A 15444-nucleotide genomic window follows, 5' to 3' on the forward strand; every position below is an offset into this window, starting at 1 on the left:
AACCCGAAAACAACTGTCTTTTACAAATCAAGCTTGGAATATATTCTCAAAGCCATCAAGAAGCATCCTGGAAAGTCACAAACTAGATGAAGATGCGAGAAGGATTCTTATAATGAAGACTAGAGTTTATTTTTATTCTTTGAAGTTGATCTTTTAGTGGTCTAAAGGAAAACAGAAAAGTCAGCGTGAGAAGGTTTCCTATTCCGAAGCCTTTTAATTGACATTAAATCAAGAATAGGAGGCAATTTTGAAAATGAGCACCTTCAAAAGCTCACGAGGGAGCTACACTTTCAAAACACAAACTCGAAGTAAGGAAAATTATTAAAAAGAAGGTATATGCTCCTCAAGTTTTCAATTAAGTAAAAGTTAAAAGAAAAACGTTAACAGATTTTCTATGAAGATAAAGTGAACTAAGTGCACCTCACATCTACAGTTGCAAATAGTGTTAAAATGAGAGACAGACAATACCAGGAAAAAATTCTACCAGAAGACAATTAGAAGACCTCGTTATAAAGAAACCAGAAAGTCTCAAAACAATGGTCTAGGCTCTGGGTTGGTGCCTCAGACTTGTTGCCCCCTATAGATTATGTGTTCCTACTGAATTACTCTGCAGTCTCTCTCGGAGACTGCAGTAGAGAATGTTCACCCAACCCGCTGCAAGGTGAAAAACAGAAACAGAAATTCCACATGGGGACACTGATCTATTCAGGGGCGAAGGATCCATTGGAAGAATCAAAGTAAGACAAGTTTGAGTGTGGGCAGATGCCGGGGGCGGGGTCTAACCTTGCAGCTTGATTCTGCATTTTTATTTGGTAGGGAAGCAGGTGTCAAATAACTTCTACTTCCATTGAAGCCCTGCAAGGTTGATTAGGTCCACAGGCAGGTAGACAGCTGATGAGGACCTTACCAGAACTTGTGTGCATGTCTCCAACCACTGAAGTCAGTCACTGGGGCACTGGGCATGCTCACGCAGTGGGTGCTTCATTACATCTGGTACTGCGGAGCACTCCTCATTAGTGACAAGTGACCATTTTGTGGATTGTTAGTACATAACAATGCTCCCTAAAATAAGCACTGGCAAAGACAATAGTACTTGCTTTTCAATGGGGTTACCTGACCTTTTGCATTTGGCAAAGCTTTTCTCCAATGTTGTTCCACATACACACAAAACAAGCATTTGCAATGCAATAGTCTCGCATTTATGTGACTTTAAGCTATTGGCATTGTAAATGACTATGACTTTTATTTAGGTTTTAAAAACAAAAACAAAAACAAAAAGTATTATCATTTGCAATGTCAATAGCTCAAACTCGCGTAAATGCGAGACCTATTGCATTGCAAATGCTTGTTACAGTAGTGATCAGAAATCGATGGTAAGTGAAGGGTGCTCATGTGAAGTGCGAGATTTAAAAGGTGATCCTCATGCTACCTAAAAATAACATTTTTATTCCGTCTGGTGTATGGGAAGACTATTTATAAAGTGAGGTTTGTGCAGAGGGTCAGGATCCCGGATGCCCACAGCGCCAGCACAAGTGGTGCAACCTGCAGAGGAGCAGGCACTGCGCGGTCAGCAGCCCCGTAGAAGCCCGAATTGGGACTTCCAAAGGTACTACCGACCTTTTTAGTTACTATTGACATGTACCTCAGAGTATTTACTCTGACACTATTTTGGATTGGACAATAGCCTTTTCACACTTTAGATTTTTTAGGTCCTGAAGAAAGCCCGACGACCCTTCAGGGGCATCCAAAGGGCTGAAACATGTCGACTATCGATTTTGGACAATAACAGTGCAGCGGACTCATAAATAGTCCCTCTCTGCACAAACCTCACTTTTATTGTCCAAAATCGATGGATGGCCCTGAAGGGTCGTCGGGCTTTCTTCAGGACCTAAAAAATCGGGTCAGAGTGAGGGGGAGAGTTAGAGATCTGCAGAGAGGGCTGCAGCCCCCAGCCAGAGACCTCTACGAACCGCGGGGGCAGAGGCCGAGGCGGCCACCTCACCGACTGCTCCGTCAAAGCACACAGTCTTACAGACACAGAACGCCTCCAGCACACACACAAGCGCTCCATCACATACAATGATTTCACGCAGCCTTTAGCGCTCTTTTACCCATGCATGATTCATCACATGTACACGCACTCTCACGGGACACACCGAGTCCATCACACACATCATTGCACACACACTATTGCACGCACACACACCATTTCACGCACACACATATCGCACGAAGGCAAATAGAACTGCTTACATCAAAGTATGAAAATCACAAACTCTGCACAAAGTGCTAGTGCGTCTCTGCAAGATGTCATTAAAAGTTGCTTAAGCAGTGAGATGACTGCTTTCTGCGCAAGTGCTTGGTTTTGGTGGAAAAGAACCTAAAGTGCGTTCACGACTCCTGGGCCCCACTGTGCAGTTGCAGAGCAGAGTTAATGTGGAATGAGGATTCGACTGGGCTCTGCACCCACACGGACAGCATCACTCTCAGACCGTGAAGAAGAGGGTGAGTCGAGATCGGGTCAGAGTGAGGGGGAGGGTTAGAGATCTGCAGAGAGGGCTGCAGCTCCCAGCCAGAGACCTCTACGAACCGTGGGGGCGGAGGCCGAGGCGGCCACCCCACCGACTGCTCCGTCAAAGCACACAGTCTTACAGACACAGAACGCCTCCAGCACACACATGGGCGCTAATGGTTGATCTCCGAGTATTTTTCAGTTAATGTGCAACTTTGCTGGGAAGCTATTTAAGTGACGGTATCAGTTACTTTTCGACAGGCTGCCAGCTCCGAGGGCCGTTTCTGAGGAGACCTGGTGGTTTTCAGAAATGTGGAAGCGGACCCGGCATATAACGTGGTGTCCGCGGAAACAAAAATGATAACAGCGAAAAGCGATTAGACTCGTACTTGCATACGTCACAAGAAAAATATTAAACATTTCGCGCACAGAAAGGCCCAAATGACAACAGTAAGTAATTCATCAAATTCATTCTTTCAGTTGCCCAAAACTCGACATGGTTATCAAGCACAACATTTCAACTGATGAGGCGAAAGAGAGTTCTGCGCTCCCTAACCCCATCTTCGGGCGGAAGTCATCGGAGTTCTGCTGCTGGCCGGACGAGACTGGTACATCAGAGTCGACTTGTTATGTCAGGCAGAGGTTGTGATTTTCATACTTTGATGTAAGCAGTTATATTTGCCTGCGTGCAATATGTGTGTGTGCGTGAAATGGTGTGAGTGCGTGCAATAGTGTGTGTGTGTGCAATGATGTGTGTGTTGGACTTGGTGTGTCCTGTGAGAGTGCGTGTACATGTGATGAATCATGCATGTGTAAAAGAGTGCTAAAGGCTGCGTGAAATCATTGTATGTGATGGCGCGCCCGTGTGTGTGCTGGAGGCGTTCTATGTCTGTAAGACTGTGCTTTGACGGAGCAGTCGGTGGGGTGGCCGCCTCGGCCTCCGCCCCCACGGTTCGCAGAGGTCTCTGGCTGGGAGCTGCAGCCCTCTCTGCATATCTCTAACCCTCCCCCTCACTCTGACCCGCTCTCTACTCACCCTCTTCTTCACGGTCTGAGAGTGATGCTGTCCGTGTTGGTGCGGAGCCCAGTCGAATCCTCATTCCACATTAACTCTGCTCTGCGACTGCACAGTGGGGCCCAGGAGTCGTGAACGCACTTTAGGTTCTTTTCCACCAAAACCAAGCACTTGCGCACAAAGCGGTAATCTCACTGCTTAAACAACTTTTAATGACATCTTGCAAAGACGCACTAGCACTTTGTGCAGAGTTTGTGATTTTCATGCTTTGATGTAAGCAGTTCTATTTGCCTGCGTGCGATATGTGTGTGTGCGTGAAATGGTGTGTGTGCGTGCAATAGTGTGTGTGTGTGCGTGCAATGATGTGTGTGATGGACTCGGTGTGTCCCGTGAGAGTGCGTGTACATGTGATGAATCATGCATGTGTAAAAGAGCGCTAAAGGCTGCGTGAAATGATTGTATGTGATGGAGCGCTTGTGTGTGTGTGTGTGTGTGCTGGAGGCGTTCTGTGTCTGTAAGACAGTGTGCTTTGACGGAGCAGTCGGTGGGGTGGCCGCCTCGGCCTCCGCGGTTCGTAGAGGTCTCTGGCTGGGGGCTGCAGCCCTCTCTGCAGATCTCTAACCCTCCCCCTCACTCTGACGCGATCTCGGCTCATCCTCTTCTTCAAGGTCTGAGAGTGATGTAGTCCGTGTTGGTTCGGAGCCCAGTCGTGTCCTCCTTCCACATTAACTCTGCTCTGCGACTGCACAGTGGGGCCCAGGAGTCGTGAACGCACTTTAGGTTCTTTTCCACTAAAAGCAAGCACTTCCGCACAAAGCGGTCATCTCACTGTTTAAACAACTTTTAATGACATCTTGCAGAGACGCACTAGCACTTTGTGCAGAGTTTGTGATTTTCATACTTTGATGTAAGCAGTTCTATTTACCTGCGTCCAATATGTGTGTGTGCGTGAAATGGTGTGTGTGCGTGAAATGGTGTGTGTGCGTGCAATAGTGTGTGTGTGTGCAGAAGTGTGTGGGTGCGTCCAATGGTGTGTGTGTGGGTGGGTGAAATGGTGTGTGTGTTGGACTTGGTGTGTCCCGTGAGAGTGCGTGTGTACTTGTGATGAATCATGCATGTGTAAAAGAGCGCTAAAGGCTGTGTGAAATCATTGTATATGATGGAGCGCTTGTGTGTGTGTGTGTGTGCTGGAGGCGTTGTGTGTCTGCCCCCGCCTCATAAGGCATGTGGTCAAGCTACTGTCTGAGGATCCGGCATCACATGCTTTAAACAAGCATTTGCAATGCAATAGGTCTTGCATTTACGCGGATTTGAGCTATTGACATTGCAAATAACATGCCTTTTATTTTTGTTTTTAAAACATAAATAAAAGACATTGTCATTTACAGTGTCAATAACTTAAACTCGCGTAAATGCAAGACCTATTGCATTGCAAATGTTTTTTTGTGGGTTGTTTCCAAGCACATATTTTAATCAGGGAAGGGGGAAGCTAGAAGGAGCTATGATCCATTCAGCTTCCTGTCAGTAATTCAAAATCAAAGGGGAATGGATCACTTGTACCTGCAACCAGGGTCCACTAGGTCCTATGCGTCAGTGCTCAAGTTGGGACTTAGAAAACCCTCATTCACGTAAGCAGGTCGTATGGCGGTTTATCTTGATTCTCCGCCTTTGTTAGGTACGTGACAGCAGCATCATTGGGTCTCTTTTTGTATGCTTCCTCCACATGGAGGGAACGACTGGTTTTTACAGTAGTGATCAGAAATTGATGGTTAGCGAAGGGTGCTCATGTGAAGTGCGAGATTTAAAAGGTGATCCTCATACTACCTAAAAATAACATTTTTATTCCGTCTGGTGTATGGGAAGACTATTTAAAAAGTGAGGTTTGTGCAGAGGGTCAGGATCCCGGATGCCCACAGCGCCAGCACAAGTGGTGCAACCTGCAGAGGAGCAGGCACTGCGCGGTCTGCAGCCCCGTAGAAGCCCGAATTGGCACTTCCAAAGGTACTACCGACATTTTAGGTACTATTGACATGTACCTCGGAGTATTTACTCTGACACTATTTTGGATTGGACAATAGCCTTTTCACACTTTCGATTTTTTAGGTCCTGAAGAAAGCCCGACGACCCTTCAGGGGCATCCAAAGGACTGAAACATGTCGACCAACGCGAGCTGCATTGTTCTGTACGCGTTTTGTTTACACGCCTCCTAGCAACAAGCCGCTTGCTGTTTTCCGGCAAAGAGAACATTGTTGGTTCACGCGCCTTGGAATTCGTCGATTATTGTGCGCGCTGACCTTCAAAACGTTCCTATTTCTGCATTGTTGGCAACAGAAGTGTTCCACGAGTTGTTTTCTTTTTGGAACTTGAAATGAGAACATTGCAAGTACGAGTCTAATCGCTTTCCGCTGTTGTCATTTTTGTCTCCGCGGACACCACGTTCTATGCCGGGTCCGCTTCCATATTTCTGAAAACCACCAGGTCTCCTCAGAAACGGCCCTCGGAGCTGGCAGCCTGTCGAAAAGTAACTGATACCGCCACTTAAATAGCTTTCCAGCAAAGTTGCACATTAACTGAAAAATACTCTGAGATCAAACATTAAAATGTTTTCGTTTTGGTTGCACGACTAACGCAAGCAGAACGAATGGTGCGCGCGCCACAGCGAGCGATCTATTTTCAATTATCGCGCCCATGTCCTGGTACGATATTTGAAAACAGAGGTGGGCGTGCGGGTAACAGACACCAATAGGCCATGGGCGGAGGAACGCGACCGCCTTTGGCCTATTGCGTGCTGTCTTTCTGATAAAGACGACCGCAAACGCCAATACTGTGGACCAAAAGGAATCGCACACGCATGAGCGTGTGCGATTCCAGGGACCGTTTCGGGATCCCCTACAAAAGGACTCTCGCCTGTGCGAGCAGTGCAGCGCACTGCATCGCTAGGTGAGAGACCAAAAAAAACATTAGTAAAGGAATAGGTGTCGCATTTGCCAGGCATCTCCAACGAGTACCTTGTGAGCTACTGGTAGCTCTCCAGCTACCTTTGAGTAGCTCTCCTATAAGCAGCTCATCCTACTAAATTAAGAGGCTATTGTGGCAGTATTGCATGGGATGGCCACTAATGTATTATTGTCTGTACAACTCTAATAATATTAGTAGCTCTGTATGATTTACACTCAACGTAAGTAGCTTTTATTGCAGAAAAGGATGAAGATCCCTATTGCATTTACAATGCCAATAGCTCAAACTCTCCTAAATGTGAGACCTATGGCATTCCAAAGAAGAGGTCGCCATTGTCCGGGCTGCTTGGATAGTCAAAGCGCACATGGTGCGTTGAATGTTGCTGCAAAGCACGTCGAGCCTGCAGTAAGACAAAACTCACTAAAGAAATAGTGCTTACAGACTAAATAACACAGACGGCGTAACAACAGAAGTAAAAGGGCCAGTCCTCATGGGAGATTATAAATGAAGACATGGCGGTACTAAGGAGGGACTATCACGCCAATTACCGAATCAGAAGCCAGCATTTACAAAGGACAAAGATACAAGCCCATGAAAAATATGGGCGGAGCTTCAAGTGCATATGAATACAGCATGTCACACACAGCAGCGCATGCGTTGACCAGGCTCCACCTAAAAAGCTTGTTTCAAGAGTGAATCCAAAAGTAAACTCAGCTCACCTATTTTGTGAGTTCACTCTTTCACTCACATCATGGATTAAAACAAGCATTGGCAATATCAATAGTTTTCTTTTGTGTAGATTCACAACACAATAACGGTACAACACGGAGAGAAGCAGCACAACCTTCTGTAACACAAATATTTAATGAAGGACATTGGGCAGTAGCACAAGGAACATCATTTTATTCTCTCACCCATACAGAACAGGTGCAACACGGATAGGTAATACAATAAAGAATGAGTAAGGGGAGTTAAGGAGCTGTAGCACTATTTCCCTATACATACAAGAAGTGCAAAACATCTGGAAGAAACAGACAAACCTCTTATAGAATTAACATGCATTCATGTTCTTCTATAGTATCATCAACACTCACCTACCTAGTGTGGTACCCTTCATCAGTGGGTTACATATCTTACACTGAGAAGTATTCACAAGTACTACTGTTCACAGTTTGTACAGTCTCCTAGTTGTGGGTTGCCTAGTTTGTGTATGGTTATGTCACTTATGATGAGATTTATGTCCGCCCTGAATTGCACTGTTAGACTCATAATAAAATTGTATGTGGGTGAGCTAAAATGTTGTTTACTGCTCTCTCTCTACCACAAGGTTAACAAGAATTGGCATAGCCAATAGGTCTCGCTTTGGGACCTTCTAAGTATTTAGTTATGCAGCACAATATCCTTGGTGCAACCACATCAACTGTTGCATGGCTAAACACTTATAAGGTCCCAAAGGCGAGACCTATTGGCTATGCCAATGCTTGGTGTGGTTGTGTGTGGGTGGTTGTGTGTGTGTGTGTGTGTGTGTGTGTGTGTGTGTGTGTGTGTGTGTGGGTGGTTGTGTGTGTGTGTGGGTGGTTGTGTGTGTGTGTGGGTGGTTGTGTGTGTGTGTGTGTGTGTGTGTTTGTGTGTGTGTGGTTGTGTGTGTGGGTGTGCGTGTGGTTGTGGGTGTGGTTGTGCGTGTGGTTGTGCGTGTGGTTGTGCGTGTGGTTGTGCGTGTGGTTGTGCGTGTGGTTGTGCATGTGGTTGTGGGTGGTTGTGTGTGGGGGGTGTGGTTGTTGTGTGTGGTTGTGGGTGTGTGGTTGCGTGTGTGGTTGTGTGTGTGTGGTTGTGCATGTGGTTGTGTGTGTGACAGTAATACTAAAAGCATCTCAAAATAAAGGAACACAAACATCGAGTTTGTGGAAAGAGAAAGCACATTGTAAGTCAAACGGGCGCAGCACAGCATTGACACAACAACAAAACAAGATCACTTAGCGAAGACTGAGTGCTGATAATGGATACACACAGCCCATCATCTTAAGAGTTTGATTGCAGCCAATGTGCACTCGAACCTGCCCCCTCCTTGTGAGTTGCACCCCATATTTCATGAGTTATAAATGCTGCACCCACCATAGCTCTTTGAGATCTAAAGCACTACATAGGTCTAATCGACTAACCAGTCGCCAACAGTAATACTAAAAGCATCTCAAAATAAAGGAACACAAACATCGCGTTTGTGGAAAGAGAAAGCACGTTGTAAGTCAAACGGGCGCTGCAAAGCATTAACACAACTACAAAACAAACAAGATCACTTAGCGAAGACTGAGTGCTGATAATGGATACACACAGCCCATCATCTTAAGAGTTTGATTGCAGTCAATGTGCACTCAAACCTGCTCCCTCCTTGTGAGTTGCACCCCATATTTCATGAGTTGTAACTGCTGCACCCACCATAGATCTAAAGCGCTACATAGGTCTAATCGATTAACCAGTCGCAAACATGCTGTGCTTTTAAAGAGAATGTGCCAAAAGTTTCCAGCTTCCTCATCATGTCCTCATGAAAGCACCAACGAAAGGGCTCCCTGCATGGTGCAACGGACATGAAGCAGCCGCTGCGATCAGAAATAAACACTGTGAACGTTGTCCAGTTTCACAGTAACATTTCCTTAATGTTCTTTAAGTCACAAAACAGTAATACTAAAAGCATCTCAAAATAAAGGAACACAAACATCGAGTTTGTGGAAAGAGAAAGCACATTGTAAGTCAAACGGGCGCAGCAAAGCATTAACACAACAAGCATTGGCATAGCCAATAGGTCTCGCCTTTGTGACCTTATAAGTGTTTAGCCATGCAACACTTGATGTTGTTGCACCAAGGATATTGTGCTGGATAACTAAACACTTATAAGGTCCCAAAGGCGAGACCTATTGGCTATGCCAATGCTTGTTGATTTTACTAAAAGTTTACATATAGTATACTAACAAGGGCTTGACTCTTGTCTAGGGCGGTTGTAAACCGCATCTGAGATAACCCACCTCTCTGTGCGTAATGCTTCCGAAACAAGGTCAATTCAGTTTGTGTGGTAACAAGGCCGGGTGCTCCCCTGCTTGCCTGGATGAGAAAGGAACATTTGCTTCGTCACTGAGAACATCAAAGCGGCTGCGAAAGTGATCACACAGGCTGACAAATGGTGCGCGCACCCGGTGCACATGCACTGTAGCTGGAGGCCTGAAAAAAGCCACTAGTTAGCACTTCCAAAACCGGCTTACTAAAACTCACGCCAGAGCAGCGCTAAAGCGCTGGCTCAGGCAAGACCTAACAACATGTTCTTTGATGTTCTTTGAACAAGAACATCAAAGGGGTGCCGCGAAAGTTATCGCGGGCGAAAGTGAAAGTGATCGTGGGCACTTAATGAGCACGACGAGGTTTGCCAGCCCCTGCTCCTAAGCGCACGCCCGCGCACATGCACTGTAGCTCTAGGCTGGCCATGGTAGCACTTTTTTTAGCCCTCACAAAAAGTCCCGCAGATCAGCGCATGCGCTGGGTCAGGCGAGACCTAAAAACATAAGTGCAGAGCAACTGACCCTGCTTCTCTTTCCCATCAACATAATTTGGTGCATGAATATTACCCTGTGAGATCAAGTGTCTTCCCCAGAAGCACAAGTATCTCACACCAGGTATTGTGAAATAGTCCATGCTTCATATAGCATGTTCATCAACCTCAGAAACAGGGTGGGGTAGGGAGGGTGGTGGTGCACATTTCCTTATGCCTCACAAGGTGCTATTGGCGAGGCTATCAGAACATGCAGCATGTTTTACAGGGTGAGACACTGTAATCGTAGCCAGCGCTATGAAACAGGGGGAAGTGGGAGTGCATAGGCCTTGAGACTGAGCCATGTGTTCAACACCAAAGTATCTCATGCCTCACTATCTAAACCACTAGGTGAGTGGTTGTGAGGCAGACCGCCTTTTCCCATAATTTCGATAAGCTCCATCTTCGTTGCATACTGTCTGGAAAATCAATGTGGCTCAGGAGAGCAGCTCTTAGCTCATCCTAGATCTCCTTACCTGCTACAAGTGTTGCGGACTGCCACTTGATTAATAGCTACAGTGTGAACTTTTACATAAAAAGTGTATTTGGGATTATTTGACTTTGACACTAAAATTATATCACTGCACTGAGAGACCTTTATTAGAATAAAGTAAACACACTCTTTCCGCCAAGACAGTTTTATTAATGACTCAAACGGCAAGGGTCAAACTGTTTGGTCAAGCTTGGAAGCCAGGACTGAAAGGTTTTCTGATTAGACACTGTGCAGTCTGACCCTGGATGAGTATCACATTCGTTACCCCTCTGCCCTATTGACAATGTTATTAGTGGATGGATTACATTTTTTTAAGTGCTGATACTTTTGAAAGAAATGTCCCAACACTGGAAGTGAGGGTAAGATGACCCAAGAGGAAAGGCGGTTATTTAGGGCCACCTATGCAATGCCATTTTTCCTTGTTTTTAATGAAGCAATGTTATGGTTTATTATACCATATACGAGAGAGATTGTTGCACAGTGCACATCCTGAACTGAATAATTTCAAGGTGCTCTCAAATGTGATGAACAAGGAAAAAGGCAGTAGAGGAAAGAAAAGTAATTGCCCAGAGTCACACATTTTTTGGGTCAGGGTGCCGCAACTAGTGTGTTTGTACGGGGTCCAACAAAATCTTCCGACTGGCCTATGCATGTTATGCAAGTGCACTCAAAATATTCTTTTTATTTTCATAAGATAGAGGAGCAGCAGTGGAAACACTCCTCTTCATAGAACAGGAGCACCTTGGGTAGAAACAGTGCAGGCTTTCCAACTTCAGGGGACAAGTACAGCGAGGGTAGAATTAGCACAAACTTTTCTATCACAGAACAGGTACAAATCAAGCTGCAGCGCAAGCTTTAATTACTCACAGCACAACATGGCAGTGACTAAGCAAGCTTCCCTTGCACATAGAACATATACAGATACGGCGTGAGTAATACGTAGGTTAGAGACAGATTTCTGAATTGGGTGCTTAAGTCACTGAGATGAATGCATAGGTGGATGAATTGGTGAATATGCAAGTTCTGACACAATTCTTGTTTAATTGCTATTGCAAGTCAGCATCCTAAAAGTACTGCTGCTATCAGTTGGAAACCCGTTTGTGTAGATTCTTCGGTGTTCCATGTATTGAGAAGTCGCTGTTAAATCGTAGGTCATTGGTATATGAAGCAGCCCAGCCACGACTAAGTAACTATGCTCTATAGAGGCACACAGGTAGCAACCTTTTGGAAAGAGTTTGAATGCCTGCTTTCACCAGGCTCTGAGACCTATTCTGCAACTAATCAAAATGTTGAGGTCCACCAGTGAGTTGTACCACAAAGAGAAAAAGGACTAGGATAATTCAGAGAAATGGGTTCACAGCCACCGAACATTGGACCTGATTAAGAGTGGGTCGGAATTACGAGTTCAGTTTTATTTTCTGCATTCAATATTAGCTGCATTAAATACCTCAACCTTCATTAAATGTAACGGGAGGGGGGGCAGTATTGCGGATTCTGATGCGCTAGATACCATATTCCACGTTATTCCCCAGAAACTAGCAATAGGTGCCATTTATCGCAAACTATAAATAACGTACCCTATGGCATTGTTATTTATCAGGTGCGATTAATAGCACGAATACCAGTAATCAGGTCCTTACATCAGTTATGGACTGAGGGAGGGCAGGGGTCTTACTGGATGCAGATGTTTATGATAATGAAATGAGTAACAAATGTAAACAACAGTGCTGTTTCGGAGAAATAGTTCTTCTATTAGTATAAAAATAAAAACAAGACGGTGATTCAAGAGGGACGAGACAAGGAACTTTAAGGAAACATTATCTCTAAATAGAGGTAGCCTGAGGTCCATGACTAAATCGGTAAACACTTGTTAGTACCTTGCGGAGTTCTGAATTATTTGCGGGGGCGTAACATTTGAGGAGCGAAACTAAAACATCGTACAGCCTGTCCTGTGGCACTCTTTGCGGGTGTATCCACTAAAATACGAAGCGGAGGTTTACCAACAAAGTTATGGGCGAGAATTTCAATTCGCACTTCGTGTGACGCCCAACACCCATCTCACATTAAAAAAAACAACATCTGGGGCGGGTAAAGAGGGATTCTTTTGTGCACACCAGTCATGGAGTAAAAAAAGCATATTACTAAACATAGGCCCCCAATCAAACCCGTCATATGGAGAACATGTTGCCCCGACATAGTTGTTATCCAGTCCAAAGAACTCTTGACACTAAGAAAGAACGTTCAACTATTCAAGCATAGATTGCATGCCACTACCACAGAGCCAAGCGCGGACCCTTAGTCCCTTCACTGCAGAGCCATCCCCTTCACTGAACACCTTTAAATCATACTTACACCTTCACTGCATTTTCCACTGCAGCCGCCATTTTGTACTTTCCGTCTGATCAATTGCATGCGCATGCGCGAGACTCATCTTCTACAACAGTAGACGCCATTTTAGATTGGGATGTCTGCTTTTTCAATGGGGTACATTTACTTTGTTTATAACAGAGCTTCTAACTGATCTTCACATCTTTATCATCCTGGGTACCGTGTTGAGAGTGTCCTGCAGGCTACAACACGTATTACCGCAGAGGAAAGTCATGGAATTTTGCGATCGGAAAGAAAAACATAGAAATAGGCTGCGTATGTCTACATTTAGGGTGCAAAAGCTTTCTCGCAAAAAAGCTCGGCTTCACTGATAGGCAATAAATATTTAATAGAGATAACCTTGAGCGATGCGATACGCTCTTATAACAGCTTAATGCTAGAGCTTGTAGAAAGATTGTTTGTAGTCGTATTTACATTAACCCCTTTCAATTAATGTTTTGACACTTAAGCCTTCATAATTGTAATAGTATTTATATAGCGCTTACTAGCCCTTGAGGAGTCGTGGAAGCTCTTTTCGGCGAGAAGCACGCTATTCCCCAGCACAAAAGGATTGGTGGTGGATTAGAATAGGGATATAGTTCATTTGAGCGGTAGTGTGAGCTTTGTTGTATATACTTCTGGGTTGTTGAATGTCGATACAACAAGCCTGTTAGCTAGATTGAATAGGCTAATAAAGGAATAAAAGAGGGAAGATTCTAGAGAGTGTTACTTGGAGGATCATAGTAGTAAGATGAGGCTTGGGATGTGTAAAAAGGTGAGATGAGGAGGGAAGAGTCTCTAGAAAGGGATTCAAGAGATCATAGTAGTAAAAAGAGGTTTGGGATGAGTCAAAGGAAGAATACTCGAGGGAAGAATTAAAAATTTGCGAACATACCCCAGGTCAAACAGGATTACTTTAGAAGCAATCCCAGAGTCATTGGATGATCATCCAACTACTCTCGAAGTCATTTTCACATCATCAGACATCATCAAGCTCTTGAAGTCATCAGCAGAGTTTAGAAACTTGAGCTCGATGACTTGTGGATGACTTGAAAATGAGCATCTGATGACTTCACAAGGTGTGACTATTCCTGATGACTTCAGGAGGATTTAAGAATGAGTATGCAATGACTTCATAAGGTGTGACTATTCCTGATGACTTCGGGAAGACTTAAGAATGAGTATGCGATGACTTCACAAGGTGTGACTATTCCTGATGACTTCAGGAGGATTTAAGAATGAGTATGTGATTACTTCATAAGATCCAATTGTGCTTGATGATTTGAAAATAAACATCCAAATCGCCACAAGCATCATTTCTTCTTAACATGATGAAATTGCTCCTTATGTTTTGAGAATGATTATACTTCTAGTGCAAGAGGTAAACACAACTAATCTTTGACCACTACTACCATCACCCCGCATACCATCACAATGCAACTACCATTACTCGGCAATGCCATTACAACGCATGGCATTACAATGCATATGCATTTACCACACATGCTTTTACAACGAAATTTGTTGTAAATGCATGAATGGTAGAAGCATATGTGATTTATATGTAAGTATAAGGTATGCATAGGGTTTGGGTTTTGGAGTGTAGGGTTATATGTTTTGGGGTTCAGGGGTAATTTTAGGGTTAAGGCGTTTGGGGTGCTGGGGTATTTATGGGGTTCAGGTTGGGTTTAGGTTTTGGGGTGTCTGGGTATTTTTAGGGTTCAGGGTGGGTTTAGATTTTGGGGTGCAGGGGTATTTTTAGGGTTCAGGGTGGGTTTAGGTTTTGGGGTGCAGGTTTATTTTTAGTTGTCAGGGTTAGTTTTAGGGTTAAGGGCATGTTTGGGTTTTGGGGTGCCCAGGGTATTTTTGGGGTTCAGGGTGGGTTTAGGTTTTGGGGTGCAGGGGTATTTTTAGGGTTCAGGGTCGTTGTAGGTTTTGGGGTGCAGGTTTATTTTTAGTGGTCATGGCTAATTTTAGGGTTAAGGGTATGTTTGGGTTTTGGGGTGCTGGGGTATTTTTAGGGTTCAGGGTGGGTTTAGTTTTTGGGGTGCTGGGGTATTTTTAAGTGGCATGGTGGGTTAGGGTTTTGGGGTGTAGGGGAATTTTGAGGGTTCAGGGTGTGTTTGGGTTTAGAGGTGCTGGGGGATTTTTAGGGTTCAGGGTGGCTTTAGGTTTGGGGTGTAGTAGAACATTTAGGGATCAGGGTGTGTTTTGTTTTTGGGGTGCTCAGGGTAATTTTAGTGTACAGGGTTCAGTTTAGGTTTTGGGGTGCTAGGGTAGTTTTAGGGTTCAGGGTGCATTTGGGGTGCCAAGGGTAATTTAAGATTTTAGTGGGCATGGGTATTGGGGTGGTATGGGTAATTTAACAATGTTAGGGGTGTTTAGTTATTGGGATAAAAAAGGCCTTTTTTTGTTTTCAGTTTAAAAAAAAAATAATTAAAATTAAATATATATATACATATCATATTAACAAATATATATATATTTACCATAAACACTTTTACAAATTTTATGCATTCACCGTG

The 15444-nt window shown here is 44.4% G+C and overlaps 1 protein-coding gene across 5 annotated transcripts in view; it reads right to left on the minus strand.

The window, feature by feature from the left end:
- Window positions 1–15444, minus strand: part of DPF2 (double PHD fingers 2) — a 434995-nt gene that overhangs the window by 294007 nt on the left and 125544 nt on the right. For 4 of the 5 annotated variants that reach the window (XM_085625748.1, XM_085625746.1, XM_085625745.1 and 1 more), the window contains exon 1: window positions 12905–12984. The exons of the other annotated variant lie outside the window; for it this stretch is intronic. In XM_085625748.1, coding sequence (XP_085481874.1) covers window positions 12905–12936 — 32 coding nt within the window. In that variant the 5' untranslated portion in view covers window positions 12937–12984. Of the gene's footprint in view, window positions 1–12904; window positions 12985–15444 lie in introns of those variants that run through there. 5 annotated transcript variants of the gene reach the window in all.

Source organism: Triturus cristatus, chromosome 9 (genome assembly GCF_964204655.1).
Source record: "Triturus cristatus chromosome 9, aTriCri1.1, whole genome shotgun sequence".
Taxonomy (NCBI): Eukaryota; Metazoa; Chordata; class Amphibia; order Caudata; family Salamandridae; genus Triturus; species Triturus cristatus.